The sequence below is a fragment of the Copidosoma floridanum genome, unplaced genomic scaffold (genome assembly GCF_036245765.1).
Source record: "Copidosoma floridanum isolate Cflo_tuat_1 unplaced genomic scaffold, Cflo_Japanese_pri ptg000006l, whole genome shotgun sequence".
NCBI lineage: Eukaryota > Metazoa > Arthropoda > Insecta > Hymenoptera > Encyrtidae > Copidosoma > Copidosoma floridanum.
In genome coordinates, this window is record NW_028321883.1 from 25990016 (window position 1) to 26006259 (window position 16244).

At 44.0% G+C, this 16244-nt stretch overlaps 2 protein-coding genes across 3 annotated transcripts; one reads left to right on the forward strand and one right to left on the reverse strand.

Moving 5' to 3' along the window:
• Positions 1 to 843: 843 nt before the first annotated feature.
• Positions 844 to 16125, forward strand: LOC106647194 (syntaxin-6). Of its 2 annotated transcripts, XM_089598184.1 has the most exons (7): positions 844 to 1089; positions 6346 to 6574; positions 7167 to 7262; positions 7395 to 7454; positions 13833 to 14077; positions 14165 to 14262; positions 15897 to 16125. In XM_089598184.1, the coding sequence occupies exons 1-7, from the start codon at positions 1055 to 1057 to the stop codon at positions 15971 to 15973; spliced, it is 840 nt and encodes a 279-aa protein (XP_089454310.1). In that variant the 5' UTR covers positions 844 to 1054; the 3' UTR covers positions 15974 to 16125. The 2 variants fall into 2 exon arrangements, with proteins under 2 accessions (XP_089454310.1, XP_089454309.1); XM_089598183.1 differs by lacking the exon at positions 15897 to 16125 and having other exon boundaries at positions 14165 to 14683.
• Positions 7317 to 12735, reverse strand: Nrx-IV (neurexin-4). Its single transcript, XM_014363479.2, has one exon. The coding sequence runs from the start codon at positions 11998 to 12000 to the stop codon at positions 8191 to 8193; it is 3810 nt and encodes a 1269-aa protein (XP_014218965.2). The 5' UTR covers positions 12001 to 12735; the 3' UTR covers positions 7317 to 8190.
• Positions 16126 to 16244: the final 119 nt, after the last annotated feature.

Consider the following 16244-nt stretch of genomic DNA (forward strand, 5'->3'; position numbering starts at 1 on the left):
TATCCCATCTCTCGCACAACCATGTTAATACTTACTTACTTACCTGCACATGCAATACCACTATATATATATACCTCATGTGTACACATGCGACATACATAATATCATCCAGCAGTCTCTGGTTGAACCCCCCACCCTCCATCGCCCGTTCACACGGGGAGGGCACAGATTCCCAGCCCAGTGCACAACCCTGATGTGCAGCATTTGAGCTCAAAGTTTTTTTCAAACTAAATAAATGCAAGAATCCAAAGAGGTGTGAAAAAAAAAAAGAATCATCGATCCACACCTGTACATGCAGATGCGTGTCCGAAAAACAGCTGTACCGCGGGAGGACAGGGTGTCATCGTACCTATATTATGTATACACACTAACTAACCCGTGCGCAAGAGCACCAGCACGTAACACTCTATGTACTTACCCCAATAAACAGAGGAGGGAATGAAAAAAAAAAAAAAAGGGGGGGGTGGGGGTGACGTTAGTAGGTAGTAGACCACGAGTACAGCAAAGAGAGTAAGCTAGTGGGACTTGACTCTCTTTCCCGCTGGACACACACGTACATTACATTGGTGGGCCGCGGAGCGCGCGCAAACGTCGAAACGTCGAAGCGAGCGCCGGGCGCGCGGATAGTAGTCGTTTCCAGAGCCCCGTGTATCCCTATACGCAAGAGAGTATACGAGTATATTGTGGGCGAGCAGTACGCCACGAAAAGGCGAGCCTCACAGGAGGAGCTTCACCACGCAGTACCGCGCACACAAAAGCACTCGTGCATGCATACACAAGCGCGTGTAATGTAAATAAGCGCGTAAAGCTCGCAAGCTCTTGTGTTTACGGTGTACCGTGTCATCCAAGGGCGGTTGTTTTTGGCTGTGCCGAAAGTTTAGTGCGAGGATGTGGCGCGGGTGACGAAAGACTAGGTGACAGCCGCGGAGTCACCCCAACCGCAGGGAGGTGTCCCCGATGTTGAGGGGACTCGGTGCGCATCGACACCCGAGAGTCCTTTCGGACCCGCCGCTACGCCACTTGGAGGCTCCACCAGTCCAGTAGCCGCTGCGACATGACGCTACAGGACCCCTACTACCTCGCCAGGGAGTGAGTGTCGCACTTTTTGTACATACCTCCTCGTGAACAAAATACATATACTTTACCTACTACAGTCCATTTTTTTTTTTTTTTTTTTTTTTTTTTTTGTGTCACACCAACCCCATCCGGGAACCATGGATTCGTCCCCCCCCCCCCTCCAACGGGTCATACCTATCTGTTTTCTTATGGTAATCATCTTTTTGTTTTCTTCCCTCTACCCTGATGGCCTGTACCATGTATTACGATAGGCAGTTGCGAGCTTCTTTTTTTGTTTTAACCGCTCGGTGCAATCTATACGTGGATGTAAAGTACCTCCCATTGATCAACGTATAGACCGGGTTGGTTAATGAAGTGGAAGATCCGGGCGCTAAGAGGACCGATGTTTATCGACCCTCTCTCTATCTGATGGTGCATCTGGGTTTCCATGCCCAAGGGGATGATTGACGCTCGCGCGGTGGTGCGCTCCCTCTTTGTTCCTACTCCGCTGATATGGCCGGTAATTAAATTTTCCTCGCTCTATACTTGTGTGCGCGTGAGTGTGTAGGGGGGGGGATGGAGGGGCAATTTTTCTGGCGGGTGTATTGCTTTTACTGCGCAATGGTCAACCAACTCAAATGAGGACCGTGTACAATTACGACTTTGATATTGACACAAAAGTTTACAGGTATTTATTTTAGGTTGATGCCGGTGTGTATGGTCTGCTGACCGAAAAAAAAAAAAAAATTACTTACTTGCTGCGGTCATTTTAGCCGCTCTGATGTATATACAGGGATAAGAAAAAGAAAAAGGTGCGCATTGGCGTTGAAACGGGTTGTTCAATTGCGTAATTCACGCGAAAAAAAAAAAAAAAAAAAAAAAAAAAATGTAAATCCCACTTGGATGCATCTTTTGTCCCTTTAATGCGATCCTCTCTCGGACAAAAGCCCGAGCTTACAAGCGGTTCTCGTCCGAAAAGGTATATATAACGTATCCCCGAGTGATTTCACTGCCATGTATGAATGCTCGCTGCAAGAGATCTCCGTCGCGCGTGCAACTTTAATTAAACCCATCCTTCATCCTTTCTCTCCCCCCCCCCTTCTCTCTCTTGCCGAATAGCTCTTTTTTTAAATTCAATACCTTTTCACTTCAAATCGAATTCGCCTGAATCTACGAACAAAAGTGAAGAATAATACCTAAATATTCTAAAAAAAAAGAAAAAAGAAAAAAAGAGAGAACGCGAGGGTGGCACAGAAAGCCGACGGCGGAAATGAAAAACTGGCGTGGACAGAAGAGGACGATATTGATTTTTCGGCTTTTCGTGGATTCGCAGGTACACGGGTACGAATTTTAGGGCTCCAATAGCCATCGTAACGATTATTAATGAATTCTCCGCAAAGAGCGCGACCCATTTAACCCGATGGCGTTTTATCGCGTCATGCTCATTCGTAGTGTTGGAATCAAAGAGCAAATATGGCCTCAAACGAAACAAAAAAAACTTGTACAACGTGCAGAGCCCCGGCAGTTATCAATAAAATTCTATTAAAGCGCGCCGGGCTGGCTTTCGTCAAGATGGGCGGTTTTTATTGGCTCGACCGGTATAGCCCCCCCCCCCCCCCCGCATCATATTCATGTATGATTATTGCATTGAGCAAAGTGCTTTGGTATATTGGGGCTTTGTGCGTCAAATTGTGCATGTATAGAGAGCCAAGAAGCGTGGGTACAAAAACTCGTCCGAATATTGTACACCGGACCATTTTTTCTTCGTGTGTCAGTAGTGAAACAATAAATTGAATAGGGCGCCGATCGCCTTACGAATGAATGTAATGCGATCGTATTCAATCGAACGTTTTCGGCGGATGTATTTTTAACCGACAAAAAGCTCGGCCCATCGGCGAAGGAATTCCGGTATATACCCCAGAGGGAGGGGGCGCAAAAGGACACACACGCGCGGCTCTCGGTTCGTGAAATATTCAATCGAACGGGGTACGGAGGTATCATCGGCACTCGATTCCCGCGGAGAGAGGGTCGGGACGTAAGGGTACACGTGATGAAATCGCGCGTGATTGGTCTGCTTTCGAGTGTATAAATATAAGTTGTACGTTTGAGTAAATATTTCAGTAGGGCTTATTTGATGTACCCTTTGGGAGCTCATTCGAAAACTTGTCGGGGTATTAAGATGAAAGACACAATTGTTGGCATTTCAATGCAAATAATTTACAAAAATCCAAATATGCAACATAAGAAATGATTTTATGACTTTTCGAACAAAGAGCAACACTTTTTTTAAATCAATAAAAACCTAAAGTCTAATGAAAATACTTTGATTTTCATAAACTAACCATTTATGAGCTCGATATTTCAAAAGATTTTAAACACAGCCATTGTAGAACGAATCCAAAGCTTAATCTTGAAATTTTTTATTCATACAAGGACCCTCAGCTTTCGTACAGTCTCTGCACGCATTTATCACATACCCACCCACATTAAACTCGTAACACGTCTCGCCAGTGGATGTACTTATTCAAGAGCTCTTTTTTTTTCCTCAGCAAGAAAGGGGGAGCCGCGCGACCTTTCATTCTTTTGATTGATTAGATCTTGATGGCCTCGTTCGCGAGGGTGACGAAACTCCATGCGCGTATGAATGTATCGCGCGCCTTACCATTTTCATCGTCCAAACTTTTTGACGAACTCCAATTACGCAGTACACTGCTGGTGATGAAACAAAAAAAAAAAAAAAAAATGATGACTTTTAGGATATACACCCCCAAGTTCTCGGAACGCGATCGATATGGACTTTTACAGCTGGTGCTCAAACACCTGAGTAAGTGGACAGTAACAATTGGGAGGACGGAAAATGAATAATTTTTATAGAACCGAAAAAAAAAAAGAAAAAAACTCGACCCACCCCGCCTTTGCACTATCTAAAATGTTATATTTCGGGCTGTTGATTAGTCCGAGTCATCATAATATATGACAGCACGCGTGTGAGTAAAACCAAAAACATATATATACTTTCCGTCCTTAAACCCTCCGCTATATATACACGTCATCCTCTCTATTTACCTTGCGTATATACCCTAAAAACGAACTAATAATCGCCTAATGGGGCTCGCACACGCGCGCGTGTATTTGTATACCATCGAGTAAGTATAGTTTCGGGGTGAGTCCGTTGCTTTCGAATAAACGAAGTGGTATATATTATTTCTACTGCGTAGACTCGGGTAGGTGTATAACGTGGCCTTTGTTTTCCTTTTTCCCGTTAACGATCCGGGCGTGTTCGTATCTCGCTTCGATACTGGTTAATAAAAATCACGGACACGCACCGGTACGTTTGTCTTCTCATCAATTTTTGTTCAACTTCCCGCTACAGGGCGGAAAAGAGGTATCGGTCGATAATCCCACCGACCTGATGATGTCATCCCGAACCATGCAGGAAAGTGCTCTTTGTTTGAATATGTACATCGATATCGATTTGGCGAAAAATCGGTAAACCATGCAAACAACGCTACGGTAAAATCGAGCCTCTGGAAACTATAGCCTATAGCGTCGTCCGATGGAGAGACAATCTCCGCTTTGGATTAAAGCTTGCACCCTACATACACATCTCCCTTTTCGTCTCTGTCGACATTGCACCCACTACATTATACATTGTAGCATGATACGGGCATCTATGTGTACTGTAATCGCGTTAAATAGCGTCATTGCCATGTACATACATGTATATCTACAAGTGATGCAGCCAAGCTGCCGAGCTATCAGCGGGTTACGGAGCTTCTCGGGATTATGATGTGTTGCTGTATGTACTTGCTCGTACATTATTTATACACCAACAACATGTAAGTCCCCTCAACACCCCGCTCTCACTTTGCCTCTAGTTCTATAGTTTTGATTTTCTCACCTTACGTGCATCAACACTTTAATCGATCGTCTATTACCACATACAATGTACACCCTCTTCTACTATTAATGTGAAAATATATACTTATTGTATAACTTGTCTTTCTATTTTATGATCAATAGTGATTGTATATGGATTGATGGGTCCACTAAGCTTACAGTATCGATTGATTATCGCTTTATGTTTGAGTCATTTCATTATAAACAAACAACGAAAAGCTCGTCGATATACCTATATTTGGAATACATAAAACATAATATGTATATTACGTACTTGAAAGTTTAGAAAATATGATTCAAATGATATACTATGCTCACGCTTGTTCTTTTGAAACGCAATCAGTCCAAAATCAAGATGTATATTAGTACGCTGCGTGAGATGAAATTCCAAAAATATAAAATGACTTCGGGCATTGACTTGTGTGGTATTACCAAAGAAAAACATAGCTGTAAACATTACAAACTTGAGATCATGAAGCGATCACCGTTTACGAGTTGTCAAAGGAGCTTTGTGAATGTGCAAGCTCACATAGTGGCGGCAAATTCGAAAATATGCACAAGTGTAACCGTAAAAGGGAGAAACGAGAACGAGTATTTTTATGTTTATTATGTTGTGCGTACGAGAGAGCTTTCGAGCTTTTTTATCTGCTACAAGCTCTGTCGAAAGATATTTCGGATGATGTAATGCGTGGGTGGACCGACCGAGTAATGGCTCCCTGATTTATCGACACTAAAGACATATATGGCCGGGGGATTGACCCGAGATTCGTTTTATCGGTAAGAGGTAATAAAAATATACGCGCCGAAATAGTAAAATAAATTCATCTGCAGTTATAATTTTTGTATGTAAATTCGAAAGTATGGCTACTGAGTGAATGGTGATTTTTTTTTTTTTTTATGTTATTCGCAACAAAAAAACGTGTGATTTTGACTAAAAAAGTTGTCCGACAAAGTCTTCGGAGAACACAAATCTTAGAGCTTGCAAAATTTAAGAATAAATATATATACACCTCGAGCACGACGCACCATCACCCCCGCCGTTATATATACTCTTCTCTTGTCTCGACGATCCACCTAATTCGTTTAACCTACTTTTTACCGTCACGTATATATATCTATACGTACATGTATCATAGTTACGTGCATTTTACTGTACTGCGGACTCGGAAATATTTATGCGCTCTCCAAAGCGACTCCTCCGGCTCTCAACCCCCTCCCCCTTTTTTTGTGCCAAAAAAGCTCCGGCTCTCGGGTGGTTGAACTCTTAAAACTAAAATATGCGATGAAAAAAAAAAAAAAGAAAAAATGCACTTTCATTTCCAAACCAAATAAATTCACCCGCATCAAACTCGAGTTGTTACTACATATTGATTACGTTTTCCACCGCAGCGAGGTATGCCGAGCGTTGAACAAAACGCGGGGTCTGTACGGTCGACTACAGGACCTGCAGGATCTGCGGACGGCGGGGGCCGGCACGTCGTCCTCGTCTATGCATCACAACAGCCTCGATGGACTGCCACCCCTCGACCCTACGGAAGAACTCGAGTGGACCGCCAACGAGCTACGCAACGCTCTCAGGGCCATCGAGTGGGACATCGACGAGCTCGAGGACACCATCCATATCCTTTTGCTCTGCTCTTTCTTTCTTTCTTTTAGGCTGCGTACATACAAACTCTTTGTCTTTTTTTTTTTTTTTTTTTTCCATACAATGTATACAGGGTGCAAATACACGGCCCGCATGGATCGAGCTCGCAAGAGTAATTGTTTATTTTTATAGTTGTCTTAAAAAAAAAAAACTCACTCGACATTAATTGCCTTTTAATTGTTTTGGTGATCGAGAACCCAATTCGTCGTAGTCGTGATTAATTTCGATTAGGAATGAGCTAATACTTTTACTGGGCGACAAATATGAGTCTATGAATGATACGCGGGAAACCTGTAGGACTGAGGAATTTGACGATTATGAGTTTCAAATGGCTGTGCAAGTCTGTGGAAGCGAATGGGTTAAATTTGTTTTTCGCGAAGCGTCCGAGCGAGGCGAAAAAGATGTGTATAAATAGATGATTTTATTTTTTGACGGCAAGCAAAGACCCATTTGTTTCAGATATTTTTGCTCTGCGAGTGATTTTCTTATGAAAGACGCTTTTGAAACTGAAAAATGGATGAAAAATCTGTTGAAAATTTTCCTTAATGATTTTCTTTCGTATGCACGTATCGTGGAAAAAAATCCCAATAAATTTAGATCGGACAACAGAGACATGACGGTGCGACGGCAATTCATACGGGATACGCTCGACGAAATAAAGGTGAGGCAAAAATAAATAAATAAATAAATAAATAAATAAAGTGGAAGGCATGAATTTAAAAATAATATAGCAGTTTTATTTTTGTTCATATAACATGCATGTACTCACGTTGTACTGATTTTGCTTTTTCAGAACATGAAGGACAAAATTAACATGAACAAAGAAAAAGAGTACAACAGAACATCCAGGCAGGTACGTGCACATTTATATAATACATAATACGGCAAATAAAAGATGAATCAGCTTGGTATTTTTTACATTATTTTTAATAATATACAAAATATCGTTACAAAATCTGCCTACGTCGAAATGCGGAGATTCAATGAGACCCGAGAAATTTGATTTCTCGCGTGCTCGGGTAGCTTTAACGACTCGAGAACTTCATTATCATTATTATTATTATTAATATATAAATCTTATTGGTGACGCTGTATACAACACTCGAGTAGAAAAAAGATCGCTTCAGTTCTATACAGAAAAATTTATCTTACGTCATTCAAAAAGTTAATACTTCATTTAGCCTTAAGAGTTAGTTTTTTTATGCATATAAAAAAAAAGAAAGATATTTTGAAAAATACTTCAATAGTGTTAGTTCCGTTAATAAGCATATACAATACGTATTACATAATAATTGCCAAGTAGGTTTTATAAAAATATTTATAAATACGAGTGTGACGCACGCGCCCGCGTCGCATGTATAGGGAATGTCACGATGCACAGCGCGTTTTTGCGTACAATATATCTATATCGCATACACGACATCGAAAAACACGCGCGACCCCGTAAATGATACAACAAAAAAAATAAAATAAAATTGGGATCGCGAGCTCGAGCGTCTACGCGGCTACCGATTTCTGATTACGTCGACCGAAATCCTAATAATCATCATTACTATGTCATTGCATCGATAAAACAGCGATCGCCAACCTCAGATGAACCATTCCTTCCTCTTTTGTACTTGATGCCCGGTGGCTGAATTTACGACCGCCGAGTCGGGATCTAGCGCTATCTCCGCGCCCTTGTCCTCTTGAGTAAGGTACTCGCCCTTGTGCCGCGATATGTACCTACCGATGAGGAACATCATGATGCAGAGGGCAATCAGCATGACGGCGAGCACGCCACCGAGAACCGCGGCGTCTGGCTCCCCGTAAGCGTCCCGCACCTTGTTCTCGTCTATCTCCGGCGGTGGCCTGGTCTCTATGGAGTTCGGCGGATGGGTGATCGGCTCGACGCCGCAGTAATCCTCCGTCAGCCGACTGCCGATCGAGCGCACGTTACCCGGACCATTTTCCTGGAAGAGCAGCTTCAGCGGGTAGATGTCGTCGAACTCGACGCGCGACACGCAGCCGATGAAACCCTCGGTCATCGACTCGTTCCTGCCGATGTACATGTACTGAATGTTGTTGAACTGGGCGTCGGCCGAGCCTTTGATGGCGAAATTGAACTCTTTCGGCTCCTGGTTGTCGACCTTTATGACGAGCGTCGAGCCTCCGTTCTTCCGGCCGATGTGCACGTCGTGGTACTGCCCGAGGCCAAAGTGCTTGTCCGGGTAGATGATCTCCTGACGCTCGAAGCCAAAGTCGAAAACGACGCGTAAGTGGCCGCTGTTCGACACCATGATCGTCATGTACTCGCCGGTGATGTTCGACGTGAAGCCAAGGAGGAAGCCCTTGGGATTCGTGGTGGTGAAGCCGACGCGGATACTCTCCGAGATCGTGGAGCGCCAACTGCCGGAAAAGTCGTACTTGACCATGGAGTTCTGCCGAAGATTGATGCCGATTTCGTCCGCGCAGATCGGGCCCTTGAACGCCGTCCACCTGCAGTCGCACCAGTAGCCGTCGTAGCGCTCGTGGCAGGTGCCGTTGTTGAGGCACGGGCTGCTCTTACACCTGCCCTCGCAGCCCTCGCTCACGCCGTACAAGCCACGGCGGGCGTGGCTCCTTAGATCCTGCAGTTTGCCGTTGATGAGCAGCGACCTGATGCAGCCCACGTACCCGTCCCGGAACTCCGTGGTTGCGCCAACGACCAAACTGGAGTCGAGCTGGAGTGCGCGCACGGGACCCGGAGGCTCGCGCACCTCGTTCTTGAAGGCACCGTCGATGACTATGCGCGCCTCCTTGCGATTGCGCTCCACCGAGACGCTGTGCCAGTTGTCGTCGGCCAGCCGGCTCGAGGTCTGAACGCTCACGGCCAAGGGACTGCCGCCCGCTTGGTACTGGAAGTGTATCTGGTTGCCCCCGTTGATGGATATCTTGATGTAGTCGCTCGAGCCCTTGCTGTGGATGATGACGGCGTTGTCCTGCGTCGTCTTGAACTCGAAGTAGATGTCACCGCTGTGGCCGATCTCGAAGGTCGGCAGATTGATCGTCGCGTCGACGATGCGGAAGGTGACGACGTTCTGGGAGAAATCGTCGCCCTCGCAGACCAGGGGCCCGAGCGTGTACCTGCCCTCCTTCTCGTCGAGCGACGTGCCGGTGTTGCCAAAGCGCAGCTGCTTCACGGGCAGGTGATCCTTCTCCGCGATCTCGCCGGCGTCCTCGAACCAGCCCTCGAGGTCCGCGTCGCAGTTGCACCACTTCTCGGGCTGCACGCAATTGCCGAGGATGCCGCACTCGCACTTGCGCGAGCCCGGCAATGCGCCACCCCAGTAATCCATCTTCTGGTTGTTACGGCCGACCCACCAGGAGTTGGGCTGGAAGGGCTCGTTCAGGTTGGACGGGCTGTTGAAGAGGTGCGAGTGCTTGCAGAAATAGCTTAGGTGCTGCCTGCAGTTGTCCGAACGGCCAATCAGGGCCTCGATTTGGTCGTGCTCGGCCTCGTAGTGGATGTCCTGACTGAAGCTACCCGGCGCCTCGAAGCCCTTAACCGTCGTTGGTTTTTCGTTGCTGTGGCGCAGGACCGTTATGACCCGTTCGCCGGCAAAGTACTCGCAGGTGACAGGGAACGGACGTAGGGGACCACTGCCGTCCACGTCTATCGTAATCTCGGCCTTCTGATTGACGGAGGTTGGCGACTTGCGGTAATCCGTACAGGAGAGCGGATTCAGGGACGTGTGGCAGACGGCTCCCGAGTAGCCGGTCTTGGAGCAGTCGCAGAAGAACTCGTCGGAGTTCTGCATGCAGATGCCGCTGTGCTCGCACGGGTTGGGATTGCACCGGTCGACCATCTGACACGCGTCGAAGACGATCTCGTGCTTGCAGCAGTATTGGTCTTCCTTCCAATCGGTCGGCAGCTGGTAGTTACCGTCTATCTGGATGACGCGCATGCAGCCGATGAAGCCGCGCTGGTTGCCGGGCATGCCACCAACAAAGTACATGTGACCCGTCGCGATATCCATCTGCCGCGTGGTCTTGGTCGGCCGGGAATCGATGTTGATGGTCAAACTATTTTTCGCCATGGTAAACACGATCTGGTGCCACTTGCCGTCGTTGAAGGTCTCGTCAAAGTTGTCCAGAATGGCTTTTTGCTCGTCGCTCTTTGTCTTCAACTCGACCTTGAGCTTGCCCTCTTCCAAGAACATCTTGACGTAGCCCGAGGAGATAAAGTCGTGGTAAAAGATGATGCCTTGGCCCTCGTAGGTGCGGAAGGACAGTGAGATGTTCATAGAGAACAGGCCCTCGTAGCCCTTGAGTTTCGCGTAGGACGAGGAGGTCAAAAAAGTCACGGAGATTATGGGTGGCTCGGGACAGCTGTAGGACGTGTGCACGAGCTGATAGCGCCACTTCTCGTCGTTGTTTTCGGCTTCCTGGATCTCCTTGATCATGTTGGTGTAATTAAAGAACAAATTTTCAATGCAACCTGTGAAATTTTGATTAACTACGAGGCCCTGCTGCTTGTTGGGAACGCCGCCGATGTAAAACTCCCGGTTCAAGTCGAGCCTGTGAAACTCGCCCTTGATGCGGCCGTCGATGAAAACTCTGTCCACGGAAAACTTTACTTCGTTGTGGTTTCTGGAGAAGCCGACGTCGTGCCACATGTTGTCGTCCAAGAGACTTCCGACCGAAAAACTGGTCATTATGCCGGAACCGAGATCAATGTTGAGCAGCATCCTGTTGTCGCGCAACTGCAGGGCAAAAAAGTCCCCTTGAGAGCCCCGCGAGTACATCATAACTCCGTCGGCGTTGTTGGTCTTGAAGCGAAAGCGCATCGAGTGCCTGTAGATTTCCCTGTGCAAATTCCAGCTCACCAGAGACGAGCCATTGAACGACAGTATATTGGACACGTAATCGCAGCCGTAGAGCTCGACTCTCATCGATATTCTGTTTCGCCAGCGAGTTGGGTTTATCCTCACCCACTGGGCAATGATAGGCACCTCGAACATGTTGTGCTCGACGCTGCTTCCGTTCTTGTTGCCCGTGAACATTTTAACGCTGCCGTCCGAGTCCTTAAAATCTACGTAATCAAGGCCATTGGTACCGTAACTGATGCCGTACTCCATAACGTACTCATTGTTATTGGCCCTTCCTTGGGTGCTTATGGCAGTGATGTTCATGGTCTGTCCGAGATCAATGGTAAGGTACTGGCTAAAGTCGGAACTGTGGGCAGTCCATGCATTGGGCCCGTAGAGTCTGGCATTAGATGGTCCTCTCTCCGGCAGAGAGGAAGAGGCCTTGAGCTGTGCCCTGTCCAGCAGTGGATAGCTGCAGTAGTCATAGTCGTAAGCCGCGGCCCCGACAGCCAACAGACTCAGTATCAACACTACAGCCTCGGTCATGACTCTGTAATTGAATTTGGTCATTTTTTCGTCATGTAAAATACCCTATCACACGTACAAAAGCATCGCGAGGTCCAAAAAAAGATTAAAAACGATTTTGTTGGAAAAAACCAATATAAAATGCAGCAGCGCCGGTTTATCACACGCTCGCGGCGGTAGAAAACGACCGAGCTACCTGCACGGGAATGTACACCGTATAGTATACAAAAAAGACACGCCCGTTACAGCGCGAACACTTGTTTCTTGTTTTTTGGAGCAAGTATAATGATTACAACCACCACCGTTTGATGCGCGTGTACGAGGTTAGACGGAACGGATTAAAGGAGGAGAATAGAACACCTAGGGGTGGTGTGTATATAAATATATATACGCGTACGTGAGGCCGATTGATCAATAAAATATATGTATCCCCCTCACGACGCCGTCGTCGTCTGCGCACTCTCGTTTGTACATCTGCAGCCGCATGCGGATGCTGCTCCTCCTCCGTTTGTATAAAACGTCCACTATAATCCTCAAGTATTCATATGCACCAAACACAAAATTATTCCGTACCTATTGTCGTATTATTTCACACTTTGGTAAAAAAAACTCGCGTCTCTCGTGGGCCTTCATCTGCGCTTAGCTGGGCTGGGCTTGTTTTGAAGCCATTGGGCACTTTAATGACAAGTACGCTTGTAGGTACGAGGACAAACGAGAGACTAGCCACACCTAAAGTTCTTCAATTTCGCTCGGCACGGTGTGGCAATGACGCTACACCGACGCTGGTGACCTGATGACTGGCTCTCTCTGTGATATACCTGATGCTTGCCAGTTGCCAGTGCTCCAGTGCTCCTGTGTGTACAACACACGTAAAACACGCACACTTTTCAACTGCGTCTCGTGTCGTCACACTGTCGAGCTGACTGGTTGGGTGCTGTAACGTGACACGCGCCGATATAATACACCCGCAGTCACTCACCCTCATGGTTGTGTACATATGCATACCTAGGGATATGATTCACAATATTTGCGCAGGCACCGTGGTGGTCGCTCACAACCGTAAAAAAATCGGGCGCACGCGCTCTTCGGACGCTCTTCTTGTTTTACTCCTTTTTTTTACACGTCGTACCTATATTATATGTACATCATAATATGTATATACCCACGCAACGAGAACATGTGCGATGTGTATATTTATATTCATAAGTAGGTACTTACGATTCTCGAGTACTATACTGCACAAAGGGTATATACACCGCTGATGAGAGCCCGTCAGGGTTTTAAATTATGAATGAATGAATACTGCGGGTCACAGATGGCGAACAAAAGCTGCTGCTGTTGCCACTGTTCCCCCCATGTACGCGAGCTTTGCAATAACGGCGCAGAATAGCCTAGTTGAACTCTATGAAAGCTCTACTTTTCTGATCGATGGATAGATGGTTCGAGGAAAAACCGATCAAGGCTACGCGAGAAACTAAAAAAAAAAAAAAAGAAAGTTTAATCTTTAAATTGCCGATACATGTAACGGCACTTTTTATCGGATGATTAAATTTTAGTTTGAGTTAGAAATAGCTTTGACAAAATAATCGCGCAAAGACAAATACGTCACCGCTAATAGTCCATTTGTATCATTATATCGGTCCGAACGTTTGATATATATATACCGTGATGAGCGAATGAATGAATAAAATCGGTTGGCCCCCGCCATCTCCTATAATATCTTTATTTTCTTTCTCGTTTGCTTTCGATCCAATACTATCGTTACGTGCTTCATTTAAACTACCGCGCGCACACATAATATATATTACCTTTGATTACATTTACAACAAAAAAAAAAAAAAATCTTTATGATCAATACAAGATTGCTTGCTTTGTAGCCTGCAGTTCAGGACAGCCCGAACAAACCATCGCCACCGCCCATAGCGACTCACGGCGCAGCCAAGTACACGAAGCTGGAAAGTGACATCGACAGTCCCAACCGGCTGTACATCAAAGGCATAAGCAATCCAAATTCTATACTGAATCAGCACCACGATGATGATTTCAAAATCATGAGTAACAACACGGGCAGCCTCAAGCCGGTCACCCAGCAGTTTCAATTCGAGCTCGACGAGCGGCAGTTGTTAGTATATACCTACATATAAATATATGTGCCACGAGCGAAAAGTTTTACGTTTTAACGGATTATTTGGGTTTTCCGTTGCACCAGCATGCTGGACGATTTCGGCAACGAGATGGAGATAATAACCGACACCAAGCTGGACACGACGATGAAGAAAATGGCCAAGGTGTTTCACTTGAGCAACGGTAACTATAACAATTATACCCCAGCACCCAATGTCGAGTACGTCCCGAGGTCTTCCTCCCTGTGCTCCCTGTCGAGTACACTCAAGTATTGTTTCCTCTGCTCGAAAGATAATGAGAATTGAACACGAAGCTTTAAAAAAAATGAGGGCCTTACGCATTGCTGGTTTCATGATTTTTTCCATGATCGATCATACGATTCACAGTACAAAAAACCCTCCATGTACGTTTACGATTTTTGAGTGCTGATGATATATAAAACCGAAGCATTAAAATTAATGATGCTTTTACTATACAAAACAATAATCTAACGAGTATTTTGGGATTATTCTTATTTGCAATCAATGTTTTTTCGAGTCAATATTTGGAGTTGATATATAAAAAGGGTGATCGATATGAAGGGTACACAGTCAAGATAGAAAAAAAAAAAAAAAAAAAGAATTGATTAACAAATATTTGCAAAAAGGTTTACTTACTCTTTGCAGTGAAAAATATACATAGTTATACCGTTAGAAATATTGCCTAATGAATTATTAAAGATGAAAAAAGTAGTACGTATATGAACATATATATATATACATCTATATTTCGTAATAGAACACTGTGTCATGCCAAATAATGTCAGATGTATGCCAAAAAACCGAAATTAAACAAGACAGTTAAAGTAAATGAAAGCCGCGAAATTCGCGTGCGATAAAGTGAATTATTTATATTTGAAGTGAAACTAAAACAAATCCAATCGATAATACAAAAAAAAAATAAATTATGATAAAGAGCCAAAACCAAAGTTCCAATGTATTTTGCAGAAGATTTTTTCTATTTTTTTTGTGACGCAAGTTTTATCGTTGGTAAAATGGGGGTACCGAATATTTTGTACGGAATATGGAGTACATACACGACGTTCGACAATTTTAAAACATGTCGAGATCTCAGGTAATGACTCAATATGTGACATGGTTGTTGAGCTATCAAATAGTCTATTATAAGTGTGAGGATTTAAATGTTAGATAAGGTAATAGGTATAGAATTTGGAAAAGATAATATTTTGTGATTGTTATTGAAATATGTGATTTAATTTACGTTTGTGATGATTGAGTCATTTTTTTAAATGTCCACCTATTTACGTTTTTATAATTGCTCGCTGAGTCATGTTCTTTTTAATAATATTATTTTAAAAACTCTGTTGTGTTGTCAGAAAAAAATAATAGATTTTTAATTAGCGTAAGAACGATTACCGACTTCAATCAGCATTATTTCTACATATCCAAAGTATTTAGTTTAAAGAAGTAGTTTATAGATACTTTAGCTGTTAAAGAGTAAATTCAGTTTCCCAGCGCATGTATTTCAAAAACAAAATTTTGTAAACACGAAATTGTGTACCATACAGTTATACAGACCAATGTAAGAAGAAGGTCCAAAAAAAATTTATCGAATTCCTGAACGATTTTTGTTTTTTATAACAATATTAAAGCAGTAATAAAGTTAGATCTGAAAAGTGTCTAGTATTTCATGATACCCTCATTGTAGTTGAATCATGTATATCGGTAAAAAAATTAAAAATCTACCATATGTTAAACTTAAAAAATATTAATTCGTGTAAAAATATAAGGAATGGTTTACTTTTACGTCTGTTTTAGGTAGGACAAAATGGATAACCATCGGATTGTTGACTGCTATAGCGTTAGTTCTAGTCATTTCAGTTTTACGTAAATAAGGAGAATAAGCGAACTCGCAAGTTCCCAACAAGTCCGATATTTCAAGTTGGGCCTACGTTTTCTTCGTATAAAGATTTAATTGTAAGCGAACATCGAACGAATTAATTTTAATTTTTATTACACGTACTTATTTATTTTGAATATATATCGTCAAGTGGTTGAGTATTTTCAATAAAAAAGGTTGTACATTACAAAAACATTGTTGTGATCTTGTCTTTAATATTTTTTTTTTTTTTTAAATCTTTTATCGTTGTTTTTTTAAATTTAATT